The sequence below is a fragment of the Nicotiana tabacum genome, chromosome 17 (assembly GCF_000715075.1).
Source record: "Nicotiana tabacum cultivar K326 chromosome 17, ASM71507v2, whole genome shotgun sequence".
Lineage (NCBI taxonomy): Eukaryota > Viridiplantae > Streptophyta > Magnoliopsida > Solanales > Solanaceae > Nicotiana > Nicotiana tabacum.
In genome coordinates this window covers 90,062,134-90,087,412 of record NC_134096.1, presented here as the reverse complement: position 1 = coordinate 90,087,412, position 25,279 = coordinate 90,062,134, and the positions used below count along the sequence as shown (strand labels likewise).

Here is a 25,279-nt window from a genome sequence, read left to right as displayed (position 1 = left end):
TATGTTATTTGGACGTTATTCTCTTTTGCCAGTCTCTTCTCGTGGGCAGTGATCCTTCTCCATCACTAAATTAGGTCTGTATCCATGTTGCTACAGTGAGGAAAAGCCAGATAATAATATTCACCAGATCTAGGTCCCAAGATTTGTTACGTACTGCTAACACATGGATATCTTTGGCAAACTAGAGTGTTTTTTTTTGTTTTTTTTTTTTTTGGGGGGGGGGGGGGGGGAGGGGGGTTGGCTAAAGGGTTGAGGAGGAATTCTGTTTTCAGTATTGGAAAAACTTAAGATATATTCAAACTTCCATGCATTAGCTTAAAAAAGATGACATTATTACATGCAGATATATTTCTCCTATACCGACGAAAATCTTACTTCTCATCGAGTTTGCACATAGGCAGGATCATACATGGCAAAAGTTACAAGGTAATACTCATATTTAGGGGACAGTAGAATGTAATCCGCAACACTCCTTGCAAACTTATAATGTGGGAGGAATCCATATATAGCCATGAGTTTGAACGTAACCGACATTTTGCAGCAACTCATCTGCTTCAGCAGGACCTCTGCTGCCTGGCTTGTATGGAATTGGCTTGACCTCTCCATCGTCAATTCTATGCAAAAGTGGGGTAAAAATCTCCCAAGCGGCCTATATTTTAACAGAATAAGAATTATTACCAACCGCGTTTATGTAACAGTGCGCAACATACTAAAAAGAAAATGCACTACATACCTTGAGCTCATCTCTGCGCACAAAATGCTGCTGATCCCCTCTTATTCTGTACAAAATAAGAAAACATCGTAAATCCAAGCACGATATGGTTATCTGTAAGTTGTGATACTACTATATAGTATCAATGCAATAAGTGCCAGGCTGCGTAATGCAAGAACCAAATAAGTCAAACAAAGGCAACATGCACAAAGGCAGAGAACCATACGTGTCGAGAATCAGACGTTCATAAGCCTCTGGAATGACAACCCCTTGATAACGCTGCCTATATGACAGGTCTAATTCACTTTGAACAGTTGACATTTCAAGCCCAGGCTTCTTGACCTGCATTAGAGTAACAAAAAATACGTCACTGAGCTAGGAACACAAGCAGAAGAAGTGTTCCTTTTCTTCTCTTCTCTCTCCTTGAAACAAATGAACAAAATTGATAGGTGAAACTCCTATTCTCTTAAATTTAGCAAATGAATAAAATAGCGGCTCTCTCTCTCTCTCTCTCTTACATGTTAATCCACGTGAGAAGTCCAAGACGGAACAGAAACAGAAAATTTAAGAGGGATAAATAAGTGCAACATAATTGTCAAAAAATAAATAAGTACAACATATCCTAAGTTCTATTTGAAAATGTCTAGTGGGTAACATTGTAATTTGAACACTTCCTGGCCACGAAAACTCTGAAACTATTTGATGAATGACCAAACTAGTAGCTTGAACAGAACGAGTTGCACAGAATTATTATCATTACCGTAAGCTTCATGTACATGGCTTCTGAAGGCTGGAGGCGTATAACAAACTCATTTCTCCCCTGCTTTTTACCTGCTTAATATGTCACAGAAGGTATTTTCATCATTGAACTGACTGAAAATCTGATATACAGCAATAAAGTCACAAACAAACATCTAGAAAAATGTTAGAGAGTAGGAAAAAAATGATATTATCCTTAGAGAGATCCTGAAACATACATCTAAATATATCACCAGGAACATCCTTAAACTGCACTCGTATTTCTGCTTTTCTTGAATTTAGTGCTTTTCCAGCCTTCATTATAAAGGGCACACCTGCAGCAGGTAAGCCACATAACTATATAAGATACCCAAGATACAGATAAAGGTGAGTAGCCAAAGTACATCTCTGAAACAACAGATAATAAGGGAATCTAAGGCTGAGATCAAAAGTTAAAACACCTATTTTTAACTTGTGAAATTATTATCTAACCTTCCCATCTTTCATTGTGTATGCGTAAAACCATAGTTGCAAAAGTAGGAGTATTTGAGTTGTCAGGAACCGTTGGGTCATCCTTATAGCCTTCATATTGTCCAAGAACAACCTCTTCATCTTTAATTGGAAGCATTGATTGAAGAACCTGTGTGGATAAGGGGAAAAAAATAAGTGAAACAACCATGGGAAAATGGAGTATCACCAAGTATTCGAGACTGTAGCGGCTCGAAAGTTTTTGATTCAAATTTAATACTTCAGCACCGCTAACGTGTACAGGAAATAGTGTTTTGGTTCTTCCAGTCATTTATTTTGTAATTCCTGGTAGACCACAGATTCAGCTAACTAATACCTAGATGAAAAGCAGAAGCCACAGGAAAGAAGAAAGAGCAAAGTGTAGTTACAGTGATTATCTTGTCTTATTTATCCTACAAAGAAGCAAGCAACCACATTGATTTTGTCACAGTGTTAACCTGATACATACCTTAACTTTCTCATCCCGGATGTGTTCGGGCTTCTGGGAAACAGGCTTCTCCATGGCAACAAGGCAAAGGACCTGCAGTTGGAAGGCCGCTAATGGTAAGCATTCTAAACGTACCCAAGCACAGTGCAGAGTTCAACTATTCAATGGTTCGAGCAATTGAAACTCAGAATAGCAGGAAAAGATGGGCGAGGTAATGTATTCCAACCCCACCCCAACCCCGATGTTTTGAATTAATACAAGGACAAGCCTACGCAAGGAAATAATTGGATCTATCAAAAGTTTAATACGCTGATGGATTTTCCAGATCTGAATGAATATGTGCAGGCATAAGTTTTGCCACTATCCTGAGACATAGTCAAGAACTGGCTTCGTATAATGTACTTTCAGGAGAGAATCTGTGAAGAATAGTAAACCTTCAAATTTTAAGTTTCTAACTAACAAAGCTATGATGATGATTTGGACATTTCAACAACTACTACACCTCAATCCCAAACAAGTTGGAGTCGGCTATATGAACCCTCACTGACCATGTTACTCCATTTAAACTCATTCAAGTCAATATTATACAATAAAAAATATAAGAAGTAGATAGCACTTATTAGCTTTAAAGTCAAAATATTGATGGTCACCTGCAATAGATGATTCTGAATAATGTCACGTATAATCCTGCAAAATGGAAGAAAGAACAAGGTTAATTATTACAGAAATTTTCAAAATGCAGCTTAGTAAAGTACAGAGAAGGAAAAACTTTTAGGCTTCATTTGGAACATCTGCTAAGACTATCTGATCCTTCAAGTTAGGGGAGCAGAAGCCACTATTTTCAAGAAAAAGGAATAGTTTAACTGGAAGTTGGATAAGCCTTCATTTGGTTATGCTAAATCACTTCCCAAATGGCATTAAAAATCACTAAACCTGCTAAAAACTAGAGGAACCTGCGAACTAGACTGTACCCAATAGCTAGATTTGGCTGGCTCTGTTGTTCAACCTCAAACCCTCTCCAAAACAACAACTAGTAATCCATCTCTGTAATCACATCATGACACGACTTGTATGAACGGTGTGCCAATCGACTTACTAAATTTTGAGAACATCATTCGACATATTATGGTGGAATTTCTGTTCTCTTTCTGCCTCCAGCAGGTCATTCTACTCTCTAACCTGAACTCATAGTCAATCGACAACTACTCCGGTCATCAATCATCTAGCACTCAATGTTATTATATTTCAAAGGATTACATTGGAGACAGAGTATCTTTAAAGTCCAACAATAAGAAAAGGTGGACAGAGAAAATAAAGTAAGTTCTCAAGCTCATCTAGGAGACATAGGCATACCCATATTCATCAAAATATCCACCGCGACCTTCAGTTCCAAAGTCCTCCCTAAAGACAATCTGCAAAAGTGGAGACATAAAGTGACCATTTGGAGGTGACAGACATCACAACTAAAAAAATCTGATAAAACATGGGAATGAGAAACAGAAAGAAGAAAGGAAACTAATGTGGTAAGTTAGCTGATACCAATATCAAAAAATTGATCTAATATTGGCTACTGAGATTTCCCTTCGTGATCTTAGCCATTGTATTGGCTCATCGTGTTGTTTCTTCTCCATACATCAGTTAATGGCAAGACAACTCACTCAACAGACTATTCTTCTCATTACGATTTGTGAGAGGCATGAACCTGACCCTTGAGTAACAAGCTAAGCAAACCAATTTAAGTGGTGCCAGACATATCTCATTATATGCTAAGAGGAAGGCCTCCTTTCCTGCCCTGTAGGTAATATGCACCTTTTGTATTTTCATTAATAGGATATGAGTACCTAACTTTTTTTAATTTGTAATGATTTCAAATATGACACGCCATTAATTTTCTTTATAGGTTATTTCATAAGAAATTAGTATTGTAACATGTATCTTAAAGGGAGAAATATACCTGTATATTATCAATGTTGTCACGATTCCAGAGCGGCAAAAAGAAGCGATTTGCAAAACGCAGCACCAACTGCAGTAGTTTTCATACAGTATGACATAAATATACGTACTCATTAAAACTCATACTCAACAAAATATGTGTTTTGGAAAGTACCAAATTCTGCACCAACTCCTTTCCCAAATAATGGTCAATACGGTAAATTTGTGGTTCATCAAATAGTTCTCCTATCTGAGAACTTAGTTGCTCAGCTGAAGCTAAATCCTTGCCGAAGGGCTTCTCAACAACAATGCGAGTCCAACCACCAAGATCAGCTGGAATGTTGCAAGAAAATCTTTAACAATTTCTGTTGAGTATTCAAAAGCATCGCAAGCAAAAATGAAAACAGCTACTCATTCACACTCAATCTGACCAAGTACGATGACTTGAGGACATCTTACATAAGTCATAACTCGTTAGGTTAGCTGGAATATTTTTTTTCAAAATCAAAATTAGAATGTAAAAATTCAACAGAACATCCAAGCTGTAAACTATACAATAGAAAACATCCCAAACTAATGAAAACTTAACACAAGGGTTTATCAATTTGCACAAATTAGAATTATTTGTTTGCTGAAAAGGAGATTTTTCTTTTCTTGTACAAGTCAAGTTTATTCGTTCCATTTTACTTCTTCAAAAATAGATGATGATAGCACTAAATTTGAGCTTCCTCTTTATAAAACGTATAATCTATCATTTATTTGTGACAATTATTCAACCTTAAAAAGGAATATTTTTTTTTTCCAGAAAGGAAGGTAAGAAAACAGTAACACATATTCATAGTTTTTTTTTTGATAAGGTAAGATTTTATTAAAATACCGAGATGGTACCACATATTCGTAACTTTTAATTCACATTAGCACAGTAGCATATATCCAATATAACCATGCAGAAATGTTTAAAGCCGACTTTGAAGCCTACTAATGAAAGACCAACAGAATGAGAATTGCATTAGTAATCAGTCAAGTGGAACTCACTATGAGAAGAAATACATACATTTGTTCATACAGTAATTTTTTATCATTCTGCAAACGGAGGGATATACTGATGGAGGAAGAGCAAAGTAGAAGAGTCTTCTGGATGATCCTTCTGTGCTATTTTTTGCAATTTCGTGCTCAGCTATAGCCTTGTCCAGTAAACTAAAGCCCTCCCCAGAATCATAAGAGCCACTGACGTATTTAATCTGAAAGAACAATGGCGAGTGAGCAAATAGCACATCAGTTAAATGGTGAAAAGATTATGAAAAATCTTTCCACTCACCAGCTGCAGAAACTCCGATACTTCTTCTTCATTTTCTTTCCCCTGAGAAAGATACCTGCAATCAGAGAAGGTTGTTAAGCGCAAGAAACTCTCGCCAGGTTTGCAAGAGACGCAGCAAAGTGAAACTATACTAGTAGAAGAATACTCTAATCAGAAAGCAGCTAAAGTTTAACGAAAAGCTCTTTCTGTTTGGGGAAAATTAGTGGCACATGGTGGCAAACAAACCATTCTACATAAGAACAGATGAGCTTGAAACCTTAGTTTTTTTAAAAAAAAAAAAAAAAAACTGTGGTACATCCTTGCTTTCCCATATTGAGGAGACCAAGACAAAAAGTATCTGAAGAACATTTACATCAATAGAGACGAGGTGAACAACAAAATACTTCATCACAAAATGGAAACTGGAAAATGCAAAAGATATTGCACTCACCCACGGATACGGCCTCTCAAGTCGTCGTCAGAAATTTTGGTCCTTGCATAGCCAAAAATGTGAACTTCATTGGATTGCAGAAATCCCTGAGAGTACCCAGCCCAATGCCAAAAGTTAGCATATTGCCAGAATAAGCTCCATACGACTGTTTAACTAGTAGTATAACTAGGAACGATTAGCTATATTTTTTCTATGATTAGGTTGTAAATATAGAAATCAAAGAGAAAACACAAAATGTCAATCTAGTAAGGAGTAAAAGTTATGAGACGTGAACTTCACCTGCCGGTAGAGGTTGAAGAGCGCAGGAAAAGTTTTCTTCTTGGCAAGATCACCAGAAGCACCAAGAACAATAATGGAAAGACACCCAGTTTCAGGTATATTATCATTATCTCTAAAAGAGTCGAGCCGAATAGAACCCCTTTTTTCAATGCACCATGATGCTGCCATCTTCAAGGCCTCACAACCAGCTCACCCTCAACTCAGCGAAGTATGATCAATCCAACCTTGTGATTTCTGATCCGTAAATCAATAATCAGTCGATCAAACACTAACATATAACATCTGAACCTTGTGATTTCTGATCCGTAAATCAATAATCAGTCGATCAAACACTAACATATAACATCTGAACCTTGTGAGTTTTGATTAAAACAACAGTGTTCATTCAATCAAACACTAATATGAAAGATTCTGAGAAGTGGGAAGTTAATAAGATTTGATATGGCTCCAAAAGGTAATCAACTTTTCTAATTTGTGATTAAAATAACAGTATTCATTCGATTAAACACTAACACGAAAGATTCTGAGAAGTGGGAAGTTAACAAGATTTGATAAGGCTGCACAAAGTAATCAACTTTTGCTAATTTGTGATTAAAATAACAGTGTTCATTTGATTAAACACTAACATGAAAGATTCTGAATGTGGGAAGTTAACAAGATTTGATACTGCTGGACAAAGTAATCAACTTTGCTAATATTGACTAGTAGTATTCACAAAGAAGACAATACTCAATTCAGCCAAGTATGATCGCTTCAACCTTGTGAGTTCTGATCTATAAATTAATAACTACTCAATCAAAAACTAGCATATAACATGTGAACCTTGTGAGTTTGTGATTAAAACAACAGTATTAGATCGAACACTAACATTCAAGCTTTTTCTTTCTTCTTTGAAAATGGTAAAATTCACTAATGTGGAAGATTCTGAAAAATGAGAAGTTAACAAGATTTGATATAGCTGCAAAAAGTAATCAACTTTGCTAATTTTGACTACAAATATTCAGAAAGAAGGCGGAGGATCCAAGAAAGATACCTAAAAGAATATACAGTGAAAAGCAGTTGGTGATAATATGAGCAAAATTAAACCAGAATTAGACATAAGAAAGATCAATATACTAGAACTGATTAAGCAAGCAATGAACTAAGCAGATGGAATTACCAAATTATGAGAAGAAGTAATAATTCACCCAACTTAGACACAGAAATTAAGCAGAATAGCGACAAGAAACCAACTTTTTAGGTATTGAAAAGGGGTTGGATCAAACCTGAAGAAATTGTGAGAGACAAAAAGAAAAAAGCAACAACAGACTACAAGGAGCAAAAGAGAGGCAAAAAGCGAAACGAAGTTTTCGGTGATTTAAAGGATTTTTGTAAGATACTAGTATATAGTAATTTTAAATCATAATATATAAGTATTATAGAGATGCCCTTCACCTACCACTTTTTTTGACTTGCATATTGAATTATACAATTATACGATCTATAGAGCCGCCGTAGTTTGGACGACTCTCATTGTTGCTACGTCTTTTTAATTTTCCGACCAACCACTTTTTAACGCCTTTCTCCATTTTACACTTCTTCACATTTCAGAAGTCTAATTTGGACTGTAAAAACAAAACAAAAAAAGATTATTGTAATTTCTGATTGCCACACCTGTTAAATCATGAACTGTTAGTAAAAGTGTCAATTGAAACAATTTATGGTACTAGGATTTTATAAAATTTACGCACTGCCATAGTCAAAAGTGGGTGGACCATTTGATGTTCTCAAGATTTAACAGAAAGTGAGAAAAAATTACAGGCCTTTAATTTCAATGTATATGACTTTTAGTTTCAAGGTATATGACATAGTTTGATCGAAAATTTAAACTTAAAAGAGAAAAGAAAGTTTTTAAAATTTATTGTTTTAAATAATGCATAACATTTGTATAATTATAAAAGTTTTGAAATTTATATCCTAAATGTGCCATAATATTTATGTACATGCCTATAAGAGCTTATCATTAAAAATAAAATAATAAATTTAAATTAAATTATTATTAGCCTCTCAACGCCTAGCGCCATGGACGGCCCCGTGGTCTTGGTCGCGCCAAGTGACAAGTGCGCTTGTGCCTATGTCGCCTCACCGATAGCTCTCGCCAGCGCCCAGCCGCAGGCAGGTGCCAACAGCGCCACGCGCGCAGACTCTGATGCTAAAGACAAGGTTGCTGCCAACAAACCTGCTTCTGCTTTGAAGGAATCTAAGTCATTTCTTTTGTAAATATAGAGTAGTTTTACTTAATGTATTTCCATTAGTCTCTCTAGCTTAGTTATGTCAGGTCCTGTAACTTTGGTTTATTTTTTTTAAGTACTATTAGGGGATCAAGCAATCAAACTTTCTAGCAAGCAAACAATTCTCTGTACTGGTGTCTCTCCCCTCGACACCGTGTTGCTTTTCTGTAATAGCTTTCATTAATGCAATCAAGTTTTCTTTCATTCTCAATTCTCTTTTCTGTTCTCTCAATTGCTCTTGACATAGGTTTTCCCGTACGGAACTGACAATCTCGTCTAGCGTACGGAGGGGACTCCAGTTGGCGGATAGTGACTACACGGACTGTCCGTTGCTTAACCTTACGTCACCCTTCCAAGAAATCTAAGGTGTCGCGTAACATAATTGATGTCACATGTAGGTCACCAACTTTTCTGTAGCCTGAGGGAGATTTCATTTCATTTGCTAGCCCAACAATAGAATGAGGCAGATCTGGTGACATTTTGTTATACTACGAAGCTGATTTTATTCTCCAATCTCCACGAGTCAAAATAAATCTTTATTTGCTATATACTATGAGCATGATAGAGGCTGCTTATTTTGACCGAGAGAGACAGACTATGGAATTCTTTTCTTATACTATTTAGGAGCTTTTGTGGAATTTTTCTTTTTATAACAAGTTGTCCAGAATTACTACTAGTTGTCATTAACAAGGCCGAAATTCTTTGCCATTTCCTCCTCTCTTTTTTCTCATTTTCTGATGAGTGGAGACCATGAATTGTCATTTCTGAAACTGGAAATGTCTTCTAAGTTCTAAACCAGTCTTTCTTTCCTTTTTTTCTCCTATTTATGTCCACTTGACTTTGAACGTCAGGGTCAGGCAATCAAATCTTCAACCACTATCTAACAGTTGATTAACTAAAATCAAGTTTCACTAATTCTTTCTTGCTAGAGGGATGAAGCAAGTAGCAGAAGCTCAAATTTAGCAATAGATGGTAAAACTTTTATACTTATTTGGTTATCCATGAAACCAGTTTTCATATTCAGTAATGGAAGGGACCATAGTGTTTACACTTTACAGTCAAGTTCTATCATTTTCGATATTTGAGAATATATTGACAGGTCCAGTAAAGAAATATCTAAAAGCTCATTTTCAACCTATATGCCAATTGAATCAAGGATCAAGGGAAACCATTATTTAGATGAGGAACATATTTCCAAATTCCAACCTCCTCTTGTGGCGTACAACTCCAGAAAGTTGAAGCAAAGAGGACCATGTACATTTGTTTTCGCCTCTAGTGACAAACTGATCACAGAACCAGCAACGATTACAAATAACACGGATTAGAGTAGACTATAGCATAACCTTGAAATCAACGATATCACAGTTTCAACCACTTTGGCTTAATCTTCTTCTTATCACCAGGCTTTTGATCTGGTACTGAAGCAGGGGGGTTGGTTTTGGGAGGTTCATCTCTGCTAGGTTCACCAGGCTCCATCTCTATCATAGAATCCAATCCTTGCAAAGACATGACCTCTTCTTGAAGGTAAGGTCCTGATGCTGCAGCACCATCATCACCTGAGAATAAGATAAGACATAAGATTAATTTGAATAAAAATAATCTTAAGAGAGGTGAGGCCGCACATGAACGAACAAAACTCTAATTAAAACACAAAAGACGTCAGCAGAAGTTTCATTAGAACTGGGCATATGTACCAAACGAAACAGAAGATGAACATCCAGCAGTGGATATCGAGAAGGGATTCACATTAATGGACTTCTCATTGCCTTGACGTACTAAAATATCTGATAGGATAATCTCAGTATGGTACTTTTGTGCAGATCCTTCAAAATTAAGATATGATAAAAACTGAATGTGTCTACATGAATGCTTACACGTACCTCTACTAAATATATGACGTGCCCAAGTTACTTAAAACCATGTTGTCCATCTCCATGGACTAAGACATATTGGAGAAAAGAATGCCAAAATTTACTAGTTACACTTAACCTTTGATTCTGGAGTTTCCCAAGAGCATCAATATGGAAGAACAAATCTTATTTATCAAAAAACAAAGGCAAAATACATAGTTTACCCATCGACCTTGCATCCAAATCCCTGTTACACATCTCTCCACCACGGGCAACCTTTTACACACCCAACCTTTGTCGAGTGTGTCTAAGACACACCACTTTTTTCTTCACAAGATTTTCAAAGCATGTGTATTGTCACGCGCCAATAAAGTCGTGACACGTGTCACTGACTAATAATAAAAAGATAGCACACAAAATTACAATTATATCCATATCTTCTTCATCCTATCCACCATAACTGCCATCACCATGCTTTCAATTTCTGTTCGTGCTCTTTCGATTTCCACAACTGAAGCAGCGAGGTAGTAAATAGTAATAATAAAGAGGAATGTGCATTTCTTAGCGAAGAAGATTAAGAATTTTACAATTTAATTATTTGTAAATTTACCCATTAACAAATTTAAAGAATATGCTTATCTGCAAAAGCTTGAGGTAAGCTTTAATGGCTGGGGATATTTTCGAAAAATCCACCCTTTCGAAAATTTTAACTTAGCCACAACAAAAGCTCAAGCTAAGCTTTTCTAGAAAAGAAAAGAATTTTCTGTACATACGCTTGAGCCAAGCTTTAATGGTTGGTGGAGCTACGAAGAGTTTTAATTGTTGAATTCTAATTATAATTTCTTAACAAAAAAATCTACAAAACTAAAGACTAATGATCAACAAGAAGGGATATGAAAAATCTTGGTAGATCTATTTGAGAAGAGTAGATCGGGTGGAGAGAAGTGGGTCTAAGTGTCAAGGAGCAGCCATGGTAGGTTTGGTGATTTTTAAACAAGGAAGAAGATGACCCTATTTAAAATTTTAAAAAAAAAACCTAAAAAATTGACATCTGATACAAAAATTCTCTAATTCACGAGCTTCATTTGATGGTAAAGATACGCATTGACCACGTGGGCAAAGTGGTGTGTCTTAGACACACTCTATAAAGGTTGGGTGTGTAAAAGGTTGCCCGTGATGGAGAGGTATGTAAGAGGGATTTGGGTGCAACGTCAATGGGTAAACTATGTATTTTGCCAAAAATAAAATAAAATACGGAAGAACAAATCTTAGCCATGCGACATATAGCAAACCTCCACCCCCAACCATAGAGAAAGGAGAAGAAAGAGAGAAGATAATCCTGTCACCCAACCTAAAACCTTCTACCTCTAGCAACTCCCACCAACCACCATTGCTGATCAACAAAGTTCTCCTGCTTCATTATCCCTTGTACCAAAATCAGCCCCCAAAAAAATCCATTTTGGCAAAAAGAGAATCCCCTCCAAAATCTGAAAAAAGAATCTAATTGAAGTGGTCATTGTAGAGCCATGTGTCACATTCTTGTATACTTTGCAATGCTCGCTTCTCCGAACTGCTCTCTGGGCAGAAACCAAGTTCAGCCTTGCAAAATATTGTCGCCATCATCGAGCTAGCTCTTGCACTTACCAAGCATAGCTACCTTGTCTACTTATTGTGTGCGCAAGAAGTGTTTGGAAATAAGAAAGCATATTAAAAGCCTAAAGCAGCCTAAAGCCACAAGGGAAGCTCAAAGAGAGACAGAGACTGTTGGGAGGAACTCCTTTTGCTTCTCTCTCACAGAAGTGTTTGCTTGATCTCAAATCAATGCGAGCACACAGCGATCTCTAGCCTCCCATTTCCAAATGGACAGCCATGATCTAGCAAGGCAAGTGCCTGTTGACGTAAACCAAATATTTGTGGTGTCTTATGTGCATTCATTGGTAAGAGTACATATACCTGCTTAGGTGTTTTACCAATCATAAATAAGATAAGAAACGACGTAAATAAGTAGGCGAAAAGAGTATGTATATTAGCATTTAGGGAGCTGGGCGACGAAGACCTTGGTTTTTGTTTTTCGTTTATCTTGTAAGTACAACTCTTATTGATGAAAACCAGCATTAAGAGGGTCCTGCTAATGATATTACAGCCGAGGATTTACATAACACGCCCTATAAAGAGCTAAGGAAGACGAGTGATGATAGTTATTCTTAGAAATTAAATGCTGACAGCTTTCAATCAGATATGAGATACAGGGTTCCAATGATGAAAAGAGATGGCATAGCAGGTTATTGATTAACAAATGTAAACCTTCCATCTAAAAGGACAAGTACTAACTAGACGTGAATTTGTTATGATTTTCTTCTCAAAGATAAAGTGTATTCGTCATGATTGGCTCAAGGAGAAAGATTCTCTTAAAGCTAAAGATACTGTAGTCCCTCACACCTCCCCGTTGCAATGTTTCTTAGAAGGATCACCGAAAACATTAAACATCATTAAATCACCGCTGAAGTATATTAAGTATGCAAGTTGTTGCAGGTTCTATGCCCAAATATAATAGAGATTTTCAAAGACTAAAGTTACGAAAGAGCAGAGGATTCAGACAGTAAATAGTTTGCACTAACCTTTGGGTAGATCGTAAGAGAAATAGACAATAGCACCAGGAATAAATCCAGCAGAATAGAAATCCTGAGATACATCTTTTATTTGCTTCTTCGGAGGAGTAGTATCTGAAATTATGGACAAGCATCCATCTTCAGCAACGCAACGCTATTATAAACTGCTCACGTGAGCAATATATAGGAAAAGTAAAATGTATCAACTGTTTAGGATACTCTTACAGATATAGAAAGGCAGTTCAGGATGAGCAATCACTTTCATAAGGAGGTCAAATAAGCTCTGGATTGTCTCTGATGGATGAAAAGTGGCCTCCAATGTATAATTATCCGGAAAGCGTACTCTGATTACAGCCTGAACAACATAGACCAGCATGTGATATGAAAACCAACAATGTCAAACGCAAAGGTGTTGAAAAGTGTCAAGGTCCCCTGTGACTTGTAAGCGCAAAGCCAATGCCCCAAAGAAAGGTGCAAATGAAGAAAGAAAACCAAAAAAAAGACATATGAATGATGAAGAAAAATCAATATAAGGACAAGAAGTTGTATGTACAAAGAAATTTGAAAAAAACATCTGCAATTAAGTGAAACATAAGAATACCAAATCATGTCAATTAAGGTCAAAAATTCTTTTAAACTTCTAATGCAAATGTAAATTGCAGTTTTAAGCTTTAATTCAATCTTTCTGACTAGTTTTCTTAAGCAAAATTTTTAATTTTCTTCCTATTTGCTGTCATATTCATTCATAACATTTTCTAAACCTTTAGTATATCATTTTGCCAGCTATATTTATTGTTTATCGTCCCCCCCTTCAAGAGAGCCAACAATGAGGCATACACCTTAGAGCCTTATTTAGGCACTAAAGAACTGCCTAAGCAAGATGAAGCGTTCAGCCTCAGCTGCACCTAGCTTCAGAGTTCAAGCATGCCTTTACCAATACTGATGAAAACTTAATTTACCGAACGACTAACACCAAAAATATGCATACTTGACACAAGTGAAAAGATCTTCTGGAGAGAAGGATCTGAAACCTTAGTTATCCTTGCTCTGCGTGCAGCTTGTTCTGCCTCGCGAAGTTTCTTTGTCTTCAAATGCTTATCTGTCGAAAAATTTCATCATACCAGTTAGAATGCGCAGCATCAAAAAATAACCAAACACCTATATACTTTTCCGCAGACCTATAGTAAATAAACAAGATTACAAGAATAGCCAGAGGGAATGGAAAGAACCATTGAAAGTTTTAGAGCATTTGTCAATTAATTCCACAGAATACTAATTGACAATTTTCTTACTTTTTCTATTGGAGGTCAACTAGGAATCCCAATTTAGCAAATACTTAAAGCATTTTTAATCTGAGTATCTCACCTTCTTTTTTTGTTGCCAAAAGCCGATAATAATCCTCTGGTGTGAACTCATAGAAGCCTTCTGGCTCCTCTGACACTGCACAAGACGATTAGAAAGGGTCACGACAAAATAAAATGAGCATATATGAAAAATAGACAATAAAATCATGTTTAGGAAGTTGTATCAGTGATGCTGTCTATATCAAGCAGGAAGTACCAGTGCTGGAAACATCAGAAGGCGTTGAAGAAGCTGTTGATATTTCAAACACACGGATTTCACGTCCAAACTTTTCTTTTGCAGCTGCAAGCTTCGCCTGAATTTACCCAGCAAAACAGAAAAGTTACAATCCATTACCCGAAAAGAGTATTTCCGTGCTGGAGTAACAGACAGAGCTTTCCGCGGATTTAGCTTCTGAGGGAGTAACTGAAGTAAAGCCAAAAGAATTTACTCAAGGAGAATAGCTAATTTTACTCATCAGACACTAGAACCTATTTTGGGAGCTTTTTGTTTATGATTTGTTTAATATTCTTTACCTTTACAGATGAAGTTAGATTCACTATGTTTCATTATTCTGTAAGTTCAATAATTTTAAATAAGTGCCGATCCATGCTCTTCACCCTGAGCAGTGTATTTTTTTTTTAAACCTTAATATGTTTTCCTGCTAGCTACAAATCGAGCTGTTACAAATGTCTGAAGCCAGTACCTTAACTGTTTTATGGCCTACAAACACCTCTGCAGTCTCTGTTTTCCCTTAACGAGTTAAATCATTCGTTTAGTCTATGAGCCTTTTTTTAAAGCTCATTTTGGGTGCTCTCAGTTATTGAAGTCTACGAATATTTCCCAGGATGAAACTATTTCCTTATTCTTTTGTTCTAATGCTATACTTGCACGAGCCTTCAATAAGAGGAAATAAATCACAATAATCCTTGAACTCCTTTACTGCATTTGAATTATTATTTTTTTTTGAGAAGGATTACCGCATTTGAATTATTAAAACCAACTATGTTGCATGAGGCTGAGTGTTGACCAGTGAAGAACTCTCATGTCCAGAAGATGAAGGTGGCAGTCCCTCATTTCCATCCCTGAGCATTTTTAATTTTTCATTTATCAAAAAATACCACTATTGGTTCATTCTTCATCTAATTAGATAGATTAGATAAATGATCTAGCAATGATGGCATTTCTATTTTGTTTACCGAATCACATAAAATTTTACCCAACTCCATATCTGGAATGTATGAAATACGTATGAACGGAGGAAGAAAGAGAATTTTCTACTTAAATTAAATTGAAATTTATTGGAATTTTCAACTGATACGATATTGAGATGGATGTGCAAACACACCATGGTAGATAGGAATAGGAATGAAGTTATTCGGGATAAGGTGGGAGTGGCCCCTGTGGAGGACAAAATGCGGGAAGCGAGACTTAGATAGTTCGGACATGTGACGAGGAGAGGCGTTGATGCCCCAGTAAGGAGGTGTGAGAGGTTGGTCTTGGAGGGCCTAAGGAGAGGTAAGGGTAGGCCGAAGAAGTATTGAGAGAGTTGATTAAGCAAGACATGGCGATGCTCCAGTTTATTGAGGATATGGCCCTTGCTAGGAAGGTGAGAAAATCGAGAATTAGGGTAGAAGGTTAGGTAGTCGAGCGTCTACCGTGTTCATACCGGTAGTTTTAGTGCACTATTTAGCGCTAGACTTGTATTTCTTGTTCTCAGATTTATGTTATTACAGATTTATGTTATTACCTGTTGGTTCTTGGGCTTTGGTTTTCTGATTGCTTTGCTGGTATTGTTGCTTTAGGTAATTCCTTGCTTTTTACCTTTCCTAAGCCTTTTTATCCTCTTTACCTTTGTATTTTTTTTGAGTCGAGGGTCTACCGGAAACAGCCTCTCTACTTTCTCAAGGTAGGGGTAAGGACCGTACACATACTATCCTCCCTTAACCCCACATGTGGGATTTCACTACGTTTGTTTTTGTTGTTAATATTTTCTCGTCTTAGACTTCATCCAAAGACTTTCTGCTCTTCCATTTTAGAAATTCTACTCAATACTATGCTCTAAACCCTATGAAAATACCAAATTGAAGATCTGCATGAAACTGTTCAAGATGTATCTATGTAATGGTAGCAACTCTCCCAGTAATAAGAGCAAAACTTGGAATTAAGAAATAGATATTTGAAACATAAGCTAAGTAACAATCCGCAATAGCATGACAATTATTGTAAGGCACTTCTAAAGAATGAGACTAAGTACGGCAAAACCCGAAAGGGAAGCCAGCGATACAAATTACAGCAATGCCACTACCTCAATCCCAACTTAAACAGTGGTCAGCTATATAAATCATCACTGACCATGTCGCTCCGTGTAGGCTCATACCAATATTACACACAAATATAAATAAAAAGTACTAGGAGCTCCCTATATTTTATATATATATATATATATATATATATATATATATATATATATCATATTATTATATAATATTATAAGTGGGAAGCCCCTAAAGTTAAAGTTAGATTACGAAAATACCCTTTAAAAAATGAGTGACAATTTTTTCTTTCAATCAAATACAACTCTACATAAAACTTTGTACAAAAAAGTAAACTTTACATTCTAATAAAATAACTAAAATATAAAGATATTGCATAATAAATAGTAATTATTAAGCACTATAATAATGGTGTTAGAGTCTCTTCAATTAGCTGCAATACATGTATATGTTAGAGCTAATTTTAACTGTCTCCATAGTCTATCTTTTTTATTTTCTCTTATCTTGACCTTTCAAGTTTTTATGCATTCTAAATTAATTCTTAATATACATTCTATCAAGATAATAAAACTTTTTTTAAATAAAAATAACCAAAAAGTAAAAGTAAAATCTGAAAAAAAGAACGTGGGAAACCGTTGATGACCACAAATGTGCAATATATTTACTTGGCCAGCTTTTAATGTCAATTTAGCTTTTGGTTTTCTTGTCAAATTCAAACATGAAACATCTCATTAATAAAGGTAAAAGAGTCATACGTGGAAGTTCAGTTGCTTTATCAAATAAAGGGTAATGGTCTGATTACAAAATTCATATTACATCATAAAGTCCATATGCCTTTTTGTATCCCAAAGAATGAAAACGTAATAAATAGCGAAGAATTATTTTATCTGTTGCAGTATTCGATAGTTATTTAAATTGTGATCAATGATATCTATAAGCGTTACCATTAAAAGGCTTATTTTCTTCCGGTTTTACTATATCAAAGCCTGCTGATAAAACTCACTCTTGCCAAAACCTTTCAGCTTAATTGGAATCATTAGGAGCTAGGTGAATTTTTTGCAAAACTTTTCAGCTTCTTAGACTCTGACCAAATCACTAGGAGATAACGTTGGTGGGACACAACAACATAAAGGTATTTGAAACTATTTTAAAGTCATTGTAGTCTTGTTTCTTCTGTTGGAAAAGTTAAAAACAAATAGTAACTTTATTTTCTTTTCATTTCTTGTAAGCGTCAAAGTTAGCATCCTTTTATCTTTAGCCAATTCTATGTAATATGGAGTAGGAATGTGAAATTATTCTTCATATTATCTTATGCAGTGATCTTGTTTGAGAGAACTAATCATGACACAATATTAATTTGAATTATTATACAGCCATCTCCTTTTGCTTTTTTTTCTTTTAATTAAGAAGTGATTTCATGGATTGTTCGCACTCATTACTTAGTTTTGTTAGAAGATTTCAGCATGTTTAATTTATTCTTTTATTTTCTTACCCAAATCTAATTGCTAAACTCTTTAAATATTATTTGGAATACACGTGCAACGCACGTGTTTAGAAACTAGTATATATATATCACGTCCTTAGTCTTGAACTAAGTACACATGTGGCACTTGACAACTCGCTCACGATCGCTAAGGGAATGGTAGAAAGAACACGAGAAATTTGCCAAAGGAAGCTCTGTATTAGAGAGAATTTGAATTGTTTGCTTGGTGAATTACAAATGAATATCCCCTTTATATACTAGTCTCCTAGGGGCTAGTGTGTAAATAAAAATTATTACACAAGTCCCTTATTATTTACAAGTCTTTTCTCTAGAATTCTATAGATAGCTAGAATCTTCTAAGGATTTTCCTAGCAATTCTATAGAGTTCTAAGATTTTCCATGAGAAATCTCCATATTTCTCTAAAACCTTCCTACATGTGCTAGTCTATTTCATATGTAAGCTTTCCACATGGCAAAAATATATGACAAGTGGAACCTATGTGGCATGATGATATTGCCGGCCATGACACTCCCCCATCCAATTTTGTGCCGCCCTCGACACAAAGCATCGACAGGTACGCGCGCACCTCGCCTTGATGTCGCCAAAGATTTTTGTCCATTGGCCATGATGCTCCATGGAGCGGTTCGCCTTCCCATGTCACAACTCATAAGGTACTTGTCACCTTTCTTCTTGTCCCGTTTGTACTTTGGACGGCTAGCAATGATGGCCTTGATCCCCCACTCATCTGATACCTCTCCTTGCTCTTGACCAGAATCTCTCTGTGACTCGGCCAAGTCTAGCAGTTTCTCAAGCATCGGGTCCATGCTTCCGCTCCCTATTTGGCTGCCCTCCATGGTTCCAGCCTTGCTAGCAAACTTGACCCTTGTGCTTGGTGCATCGTCTAAGTCCGTTAGCGTGCTATCACTTTGTAACTCGCCATCCCCTTCAACTATGTCCGCCCAACATTTCTTGTTACCACCATGCTCCATTTGCATGGTGCCAAGATAGGCTTTGAAATCTCCTACTTTCGGCTTAGATTCCAGCGCATCCCCCCAATGCAGGCGGTCCCTCCTGTGTCGCCCTTGTGTGCCTGAGCAAAGTTCCCTATTATTGTTGCAAGCTTCCCCAACTCTGGACATTCACTTGCCGGATGTGATCCTTTACAGAAGTAGCACCCTCCCTTAGGCACGTACTCGCTATCCGGCCCCTTGCCGTTTCTCTTGGACCCCTGTCCGTTATGGGATGGCCCCTTGCCATTAACCTTGTATACCTCGGCTTTGCCTTTCTCGTTGTCCTTGTCATGATCTCCTCCACCCCTCTCGGCGTTACCTTCTTTGAAGATGGCAGGCTCCATCTTGAAGTCAATGAGCAACTCGACTACCGCTATGGCCTCGTCCACGTTGGCTATTTCATGTCTTCTTAACTCCTGTTTTGCCCAATTTTCCAACCCATCCATGAAGTAGAAGAGGGAATCTTCCTCGGACAATGACGGGATTTGCAGCATTAAGGTAGTGAACTCGCGCACATACTCTCGAACTGTGGCCGTCTGTCGGAGCTCCCTTAGCTTCCGCCTAGCTTCATACACCACATTCACCGAGTAGAATTGCTTCTTCAACTCCTTCTTGAACTGCTCCTACGTCTCAATCTTGCATAGCCCCTTCTCTATGTCAGCACACTTTCGACCGCCACAGCGCAGCGATCTCTAAGAGGTACACCACAGCTCTGATACCACGTTGTCACGTCCTTAGTCTTTGACTAAGTACACGTGCGGCACTTGACAACTCGCTCACGATTTTGCACAATTTGCTCACGTTCTTGCTATGTCAAGTCAGCCTTACTACACTCAAGATCGCTAAGGAATGTTTGAACACTGGAGAATTGCCAAAGGAAGCTTTTGTATTAGAGAGAACTTGATTGTTTTGCTTGATGAATTACAAAGGAATTGCCCCCTTTATATACTAGTCTCCTAGGGGCTAGTGTGTAAATCTAGTAGTGACTCCTAGATTATAGTGGCTTTGGTGAACGATGGTAAGGTAAGGTCTTGTCCCCGGGGGTGTCAGCGTGGGGGAGGGGGGTAAGAGGGCTAAGGGAGCTACTAGGCTGAGAGTGGGGTCTTGAAACATAGGAACTTTGACTGGAAAATCTGTAGAGTTAGCGAAGATTCTCGAGAAAATGAAGATTAATATAGCTTGTGTACAGGAGACTAGGTGGGTAGGAGATAAGGCGCGGGATGTGGGCAGTTTCAAACTTTGGTATTCTGGGAGGGTGGGGGACAGGAACAGGGTAGGTATCTTGGTTGATAAGGACCTCTGTGAACTAGTGGTGGAGGTTAGGAGGGTGAATGACAGGCTGAAGACTATTAAGCTAGTTGTTGGAGGTTTTACTTTGAACATAATCAGTGCGTACGCACCCCAAGCAGGCTTGGATGAGGAAATCAAGAGGCGTTTCTGGAAGGATTTGAATGAGATGGTGCGTGGTATCCCGCATACCGAAAAGCTTTTTATAGGAGGAGATTTCAGCGGCCATATTGGAGCGACGTCGGGGGGTATGATGATGTGCATGGTGGCTTTGGTTTTGGAGATAGAAACAGAGGAGGAACGTCTCTGCTGGACTTTGCTAGAGCATTGGATTTGGTGATAGCAAACTCGAGTTTCCCGAAGAAGAGGGAGCACTTGGTCACCTTCCGGAGTTCGGTGGCCGAGACTCAGATTGATTATTTACTCTGCAGGAAGTCCGATAGAGGACTTTGCACGGATTGCAAGGTCATCACGAGTGAGAACCTAGGCTCCTGGTCATGGACCTTGAGATCACGAGGAAGAGAAGGAAGAGGGCAATATATAGTCAACATAGGATCAAGTGGGAAGCCTTGACGGAAACTAAAGCGCAGGAATTGGGGGTCAAGCTGGTGACTATGGGGGCTTGGAGCAGTAGTAGGGACACAAGCGTTATGTGGACCACGACTGCGCAGTGCATTAGGGAAGCCGAGAAGAGGTATTAGGGGTCTCAAAGGGTTACTCTGGTGGTCACAGGGGAGACTGGTGGTGGAATGGAGAGGTGCAAGGAAAAGTGGAAACCAAGAAAGCAGCGTATCTGGAGCTAGTGGAAAGTGTAGACGAGGAGGAGAAGAGAGCGAGTAGGGAGCATTATAAGTTGGCTAAGAAAGAGGCAAAGCTAGCAGTTACGGCGGCCAAGACTGCATCTTTTAGTCGTTTGTATGAGGAACTCGAGGGCCGAGGCGGGGATAAGAGGTTGTTCAGGTTAGCCAAGGCGCGAGAAAGGAAGGCGCGTGACTTGGACCAAGTAAAGTGCATCAAGGACGAAGAAGGTAGAGTTTTGTTGGATGAGGGGCTTATCCGTCGGAGATGGCATACCTACTTCCATAGTCTCTTGAACGAGGAGGGGGACCGAAGCATTGTATTGGGTGATTTGGAACTATCCGGGAGTCTTTGTGACTTTGGGTATTATAGGCGGATTAGAGTTGATGAAGTTGAGGGGGCTATGCGTAAGATGAGAAGGGGCAAAGCGACTGGGCCGGATGAAATTCCGGTGGAGTTGTGGAAGAGTGCGGGTAAGGAATGAGGAGGGGGACAGGAGCATTGTCCTAGGTGATTTGGAACTATCCGGGAGTCGTTGTGACTTTGGGTATTGTAGGCGGATTAGAGTTGATGAAGTTGAGGGGGCTATATGTAAGATGAGAAGGGGCAAAGCGACCGGGCCGGATGAAATTCCGGTGGAGTTTTGGAAGAGTGCGGGTAAGGCAGGCTTGGAGTGGCTCACCAGGATATTTAATGTCATTTTTAGAACGAAGAAGATGCCCGAAGAGTGGAGGTGGAGCACGATGGTTCCTGTATACAAGAACAAGGGTGATATCCAAAATTGCAATAACTATCGGGGTATCAAGCTGCTTAGCCATACTATGAAAGTCTGGAGAGAGTGGTAGAGCTAAGGATGAAGAGGAGTGTGTCTATTTCCGAGAACCAGTTTGGGTTTATGTCGGGGCGTTCGACTACAGAAGTCATCCACCTTGTTAGGAGATTGATGGAGCAGTATAGGGAAAGAAAGAAGGACTTACATATGGTGTTCATCGACTTAGAAAAGGCGTACGATAAAGTTCCGAGAGAGGTTTTGTGGAGATGTTTGAAAGCTAGAGGTGTACTTGTTGCCTACGTTAGGTTGATTAAGGACATGTATGATGGAGTAAAGACCCGAGTGAGGACGGTGGGTAGGGACTCGGACCATTTTCCGGTTATGATGGGGTTGCATCAGGGGTCGGCACTCAGCCTTTTTTGTTTGCTCTAGTGATGGACGTACTGACGCGCCACATCCAAGAGTAGGTGTCGTGGTGCATGTTATTTGTAGATGATATTGTATTGATTGACGAGACGCGAGACGGTGTGAATGCGCAATTAGAGGTATGGAGGCAGACCTTGGAATCTAATGGTTTCAAGATGAGCAGGACCAAGACAGAATACTTGGAGTGTAAATTCAGTGGCGAGACTCAAGAAGGGGAAGGAGAGGTGAGGCTGGACTCGCAGGTCATCCCTAGGAGAGGGAGTTTTAAGTACCTTGGGTCTATTATTCAGGGGGATGGGGAGATTGATGAAGATGTCACACATCGTATTGGGGCGGGATGGATGAAATGGAGACTCGCTTCCAGTGTTTTGTGTGACAAAAAGGTGCCACCGAAACTTAAGGGTAAGTTCTACAGAGTGGTGGTCAGACCAACGATGTTGTATGGGGCTGAGTGTTGGCCAATCAAGATCGCTCATGTCCAGAAGATGAAGGTAGCAGAGATGAGGATGTTGAGATGGATGTGCGGGCACACCAGGTTAGATAGGATCAGAAATGAGGTTATTCGCGACAAGGTGGGTGTGGCCCCTATTGAGGACAAGATGCGGGAAGCGCGGCTTAGGTGGTTTGGTCATGTGAGGAGGAGGAGCACAAACGCCCCGGCGAGGAGGTGTGAGAGGTTGACATTGGAGGGCCTACGGAGAGGTAGAGGTAGGCCAAAGAAGAAGTGGGGAGAGGTGATTAGGCAAGACATGGCGCAACTTCAGCTGACCGAGGGCATGACCCTTGATAGGAAGGTATGGAGGTCGAGGATTAGGGTAGTAGAGTAGGTAGTCCAGAGTTTTCATAACAGTAGTATTGGCACGCAGTCTCGCTTTCTGTTGGTAGTAGGTTTCTGTTATTTTCTTTCATTGTTGACCACCTTATTATCTTATTGTTTTATCCTTCTTTTATATGGCTTTTTGTTACTGTCCCTTCTTGTCTATATTTTCATTAATGTGGTGCTTATGCTTTCTTGAGCCGAGGGTCTATTGGAAACAGCCTCTCTATCCTCGCAAGGTAGGGGTAAGGTCTGCGTACACATTACCCTCCCGACCCCACGGTGTGAGATAATACTGGGTATGTTGTTGTAAAGATCATTGTTGTAACCAGGGGAGGAGCTAGTCCTCTGCTTACGGGCTCGGCCGAACCAGTATCTTTTGTGCAGACTCTGTATTTGTTTTGTGAAATTCATGCAATATGTACAAATTATTATTTTAGAACCCAGTAACTTAAAACAGCTAGAATTCTGAACCCATAAGCTTCAAATCCTGGCTCCGCCTCTGTACACAAGTCCTTAATATTTACAAGATAAGGGCTTTCTCTAGAATTCTCTACAAGTCTAGAATATTCCAAGGACTTTCCTAGCATATCCATAGGGATCTAAATGTCCATACTTATCTAGAACCTTCCCACATGTGCTAGTCTATTTCTTATGTAAGCTTCCACATGGCATTAATATATGCCAAATGGCACCTACGTGGCATGATGATGTGGCGGGTCATGACACTCCTCCCCCCCACCCAATTTTGTGCCGCCCTCGGCACAAAGCATTGACGTACGTGCGCACCTCGCGCACGGAAAAAGAGAGCGCCAAAAGATCATATAATTTGCATCTACTGATATTCTAAGTTCTAGCTACACTTCTCAATTCTCATCAACTCAACAATTGAATGTATGTAAACTGGTTTAAAGGTTAACAAGAAGCAGCTCGGTTATAGCAACATGTCCAAGTAAGCTAACTACAACAGATACAACTGGCACCTTTTTAAGTTTAGATTTTAAAGGAAATATTGCTTCAACTGGAGTAAGTCTTTATACAAACTTTTTTAAAAGATTTTTTTTTTTTTTTTTTAAAAAAAGTTTCTTTATAAGAAATCAAGAAAGGAATCGCCTCTTTACTCACCATGAAATTAACAGGGTTGGGCAAGATTGGTACAAACAAGAGGTTCAATTGAACCATATGGTAAAACCCAGAAATTGAAAAAAACAGTAGAAGAAAGAGATTGAGAGGAATACCTTAGCTGATTCCAACTCCATTGGATCAACGGTTATGAATCTCTGACGCTTTGAAGCAGGTGTAGAATCAACTCTCATTACCCAAAGAAGCAAAATTAATCCCCACGAATTCGCCTCTGCCTCTTTCCTCTCTTGAATTCACAGCTTTATATTTCTACTACTTTTCTCTTTTTGTGGGGTTACCTTTTCGAGGGGTACGGGTTAGAAATATGAATGATCGGTGGATATAAACGGGCTTGACTAAAATGATCCAGTCCAACTAGGTCGGTCCAGTTTCGTAGTTCCTCGTTTTATTTAATTGGCGTAATGGCTTCCTTGTCATGTAAACTTGTAGGGTATTTAAAAGCCGATATACGAACTTTTAACTTTTCTATTTGAAAACTTGAACTCATTTTTTCCTTTAATTAATAAACACATTTGACTGTTGACCTGCTCATGTGGCGTTAGGGTAATTCAAAAAACGAATAAATTATCCGACCCGATCCGTATTTGAGACGGATAAAAAATAAATTATCCGGCGAATAATATGGATATCCATATTATCCATAACTTCTTGAATATGATCACTTATAGGAGAATTTCTAGTCTCCCAAAACTTGAGGAACCCCCAATTTGAGGCTTTACAAATGTAAAAGTTAAACACATTAGTTATCCATTGGTTATCCATTTGGTTAACCATTTTCTAAGTGGATAATATGGTTCTTATCCATATTCGACCAGTTTTTAAAAAGTTCATT

General features: G+C 38.4%; 2 protein-coding genes across 2 annotated transcripts; both read right to left on the bottom strand.

The window, feature by feature from the left end:
* Window positions 1–296: 296 nt before the first annotated feature.
* LOC107831534 (glucose-6-phosphate 1-dehydrogenase, cytoplasmic isoform) lies at window positions 297–7,646 on the bottom strand (the record flags this gene model as incomplete). The annotated part of the gene is given in 16 exon segments (NM_001326264.1): window positions 297–649; window positions 734–779; window positions 939–1,054; window positions 1,473–1,543; window positions 1,690–1,785; window positions 1,943–2,090; window positions 2,427–2,498; window positions 3,056–3,092; window positions 3,759–3,817; window positions 4,360–4,428; window positions 4,513–4,670; window positions 5,392–5,578; window positions 5,656–5,710; window positions 6,086–6,171; window positions 6,365–6,598; window positions 7,630–7,646. Coding segments are annotated over 15 exon segments (1,536 nt in total). The 5' UTR covers window positions 6,533–6,598; window positions 7,630–7,646.
* Window positions 7,647–9,780: 2,134 nt separating this feature from the next.
* On the bottom strand, window positions 9,781–24,735 carry LOC107831536 (plant UBX domain-containing protein 1). Its single transcript, XM_075234595.1, has 7 exons — window positions 24,543–24,735; window positions 14,654–14,750; window positions 14,459–14,533; window positions 14,125–14,192; window positions 13,319–13,448; window positions 13,103–13,207; window positions 9,781–10,190 (listed from the first exon to the last, which is right to left on the bottom strand). The coding sequence occupies exons 1-7, from the start codon at window positions 24,618–24,620 to the stop codon at window positions 9,994–9,996; spliced, it is 750 nt and encodes a 249-aa protein (XP_075090696.1). The 5' UTR covers window positions 24,621–24,735; the 3' UTR covers window positions 9,781–9,993.
* Between the last annotated feature and the right edge of the window lie 544 nt (window positions 24,736–25,279).

Excerpts from the sequence above, each read along its gene's own strand:
- LOC107831536 (XM_075234595.1), bottom strand. The coding sequence starts at position 24,620 with ATGAGAGTTGATTCTACACCTGCTTCAAAGCGTCAGAGATTCATAACC. Across the intron at positions 13,449-14,124 it reads GCAGAGCAAGGATAACTAAG|GCTGTAATCAGAGTACGCTT; the intron begins GTTTCAGATCCT and ends TATGTTGTTCAG. Across the intron at positions 13,208-13,318 it reads TGAACTGCCTTTCTATATCT|ATACTACTCCTCCGAAGAAG; the intron begins GTAAGAGTATCC and ends CCATAATTTCAG.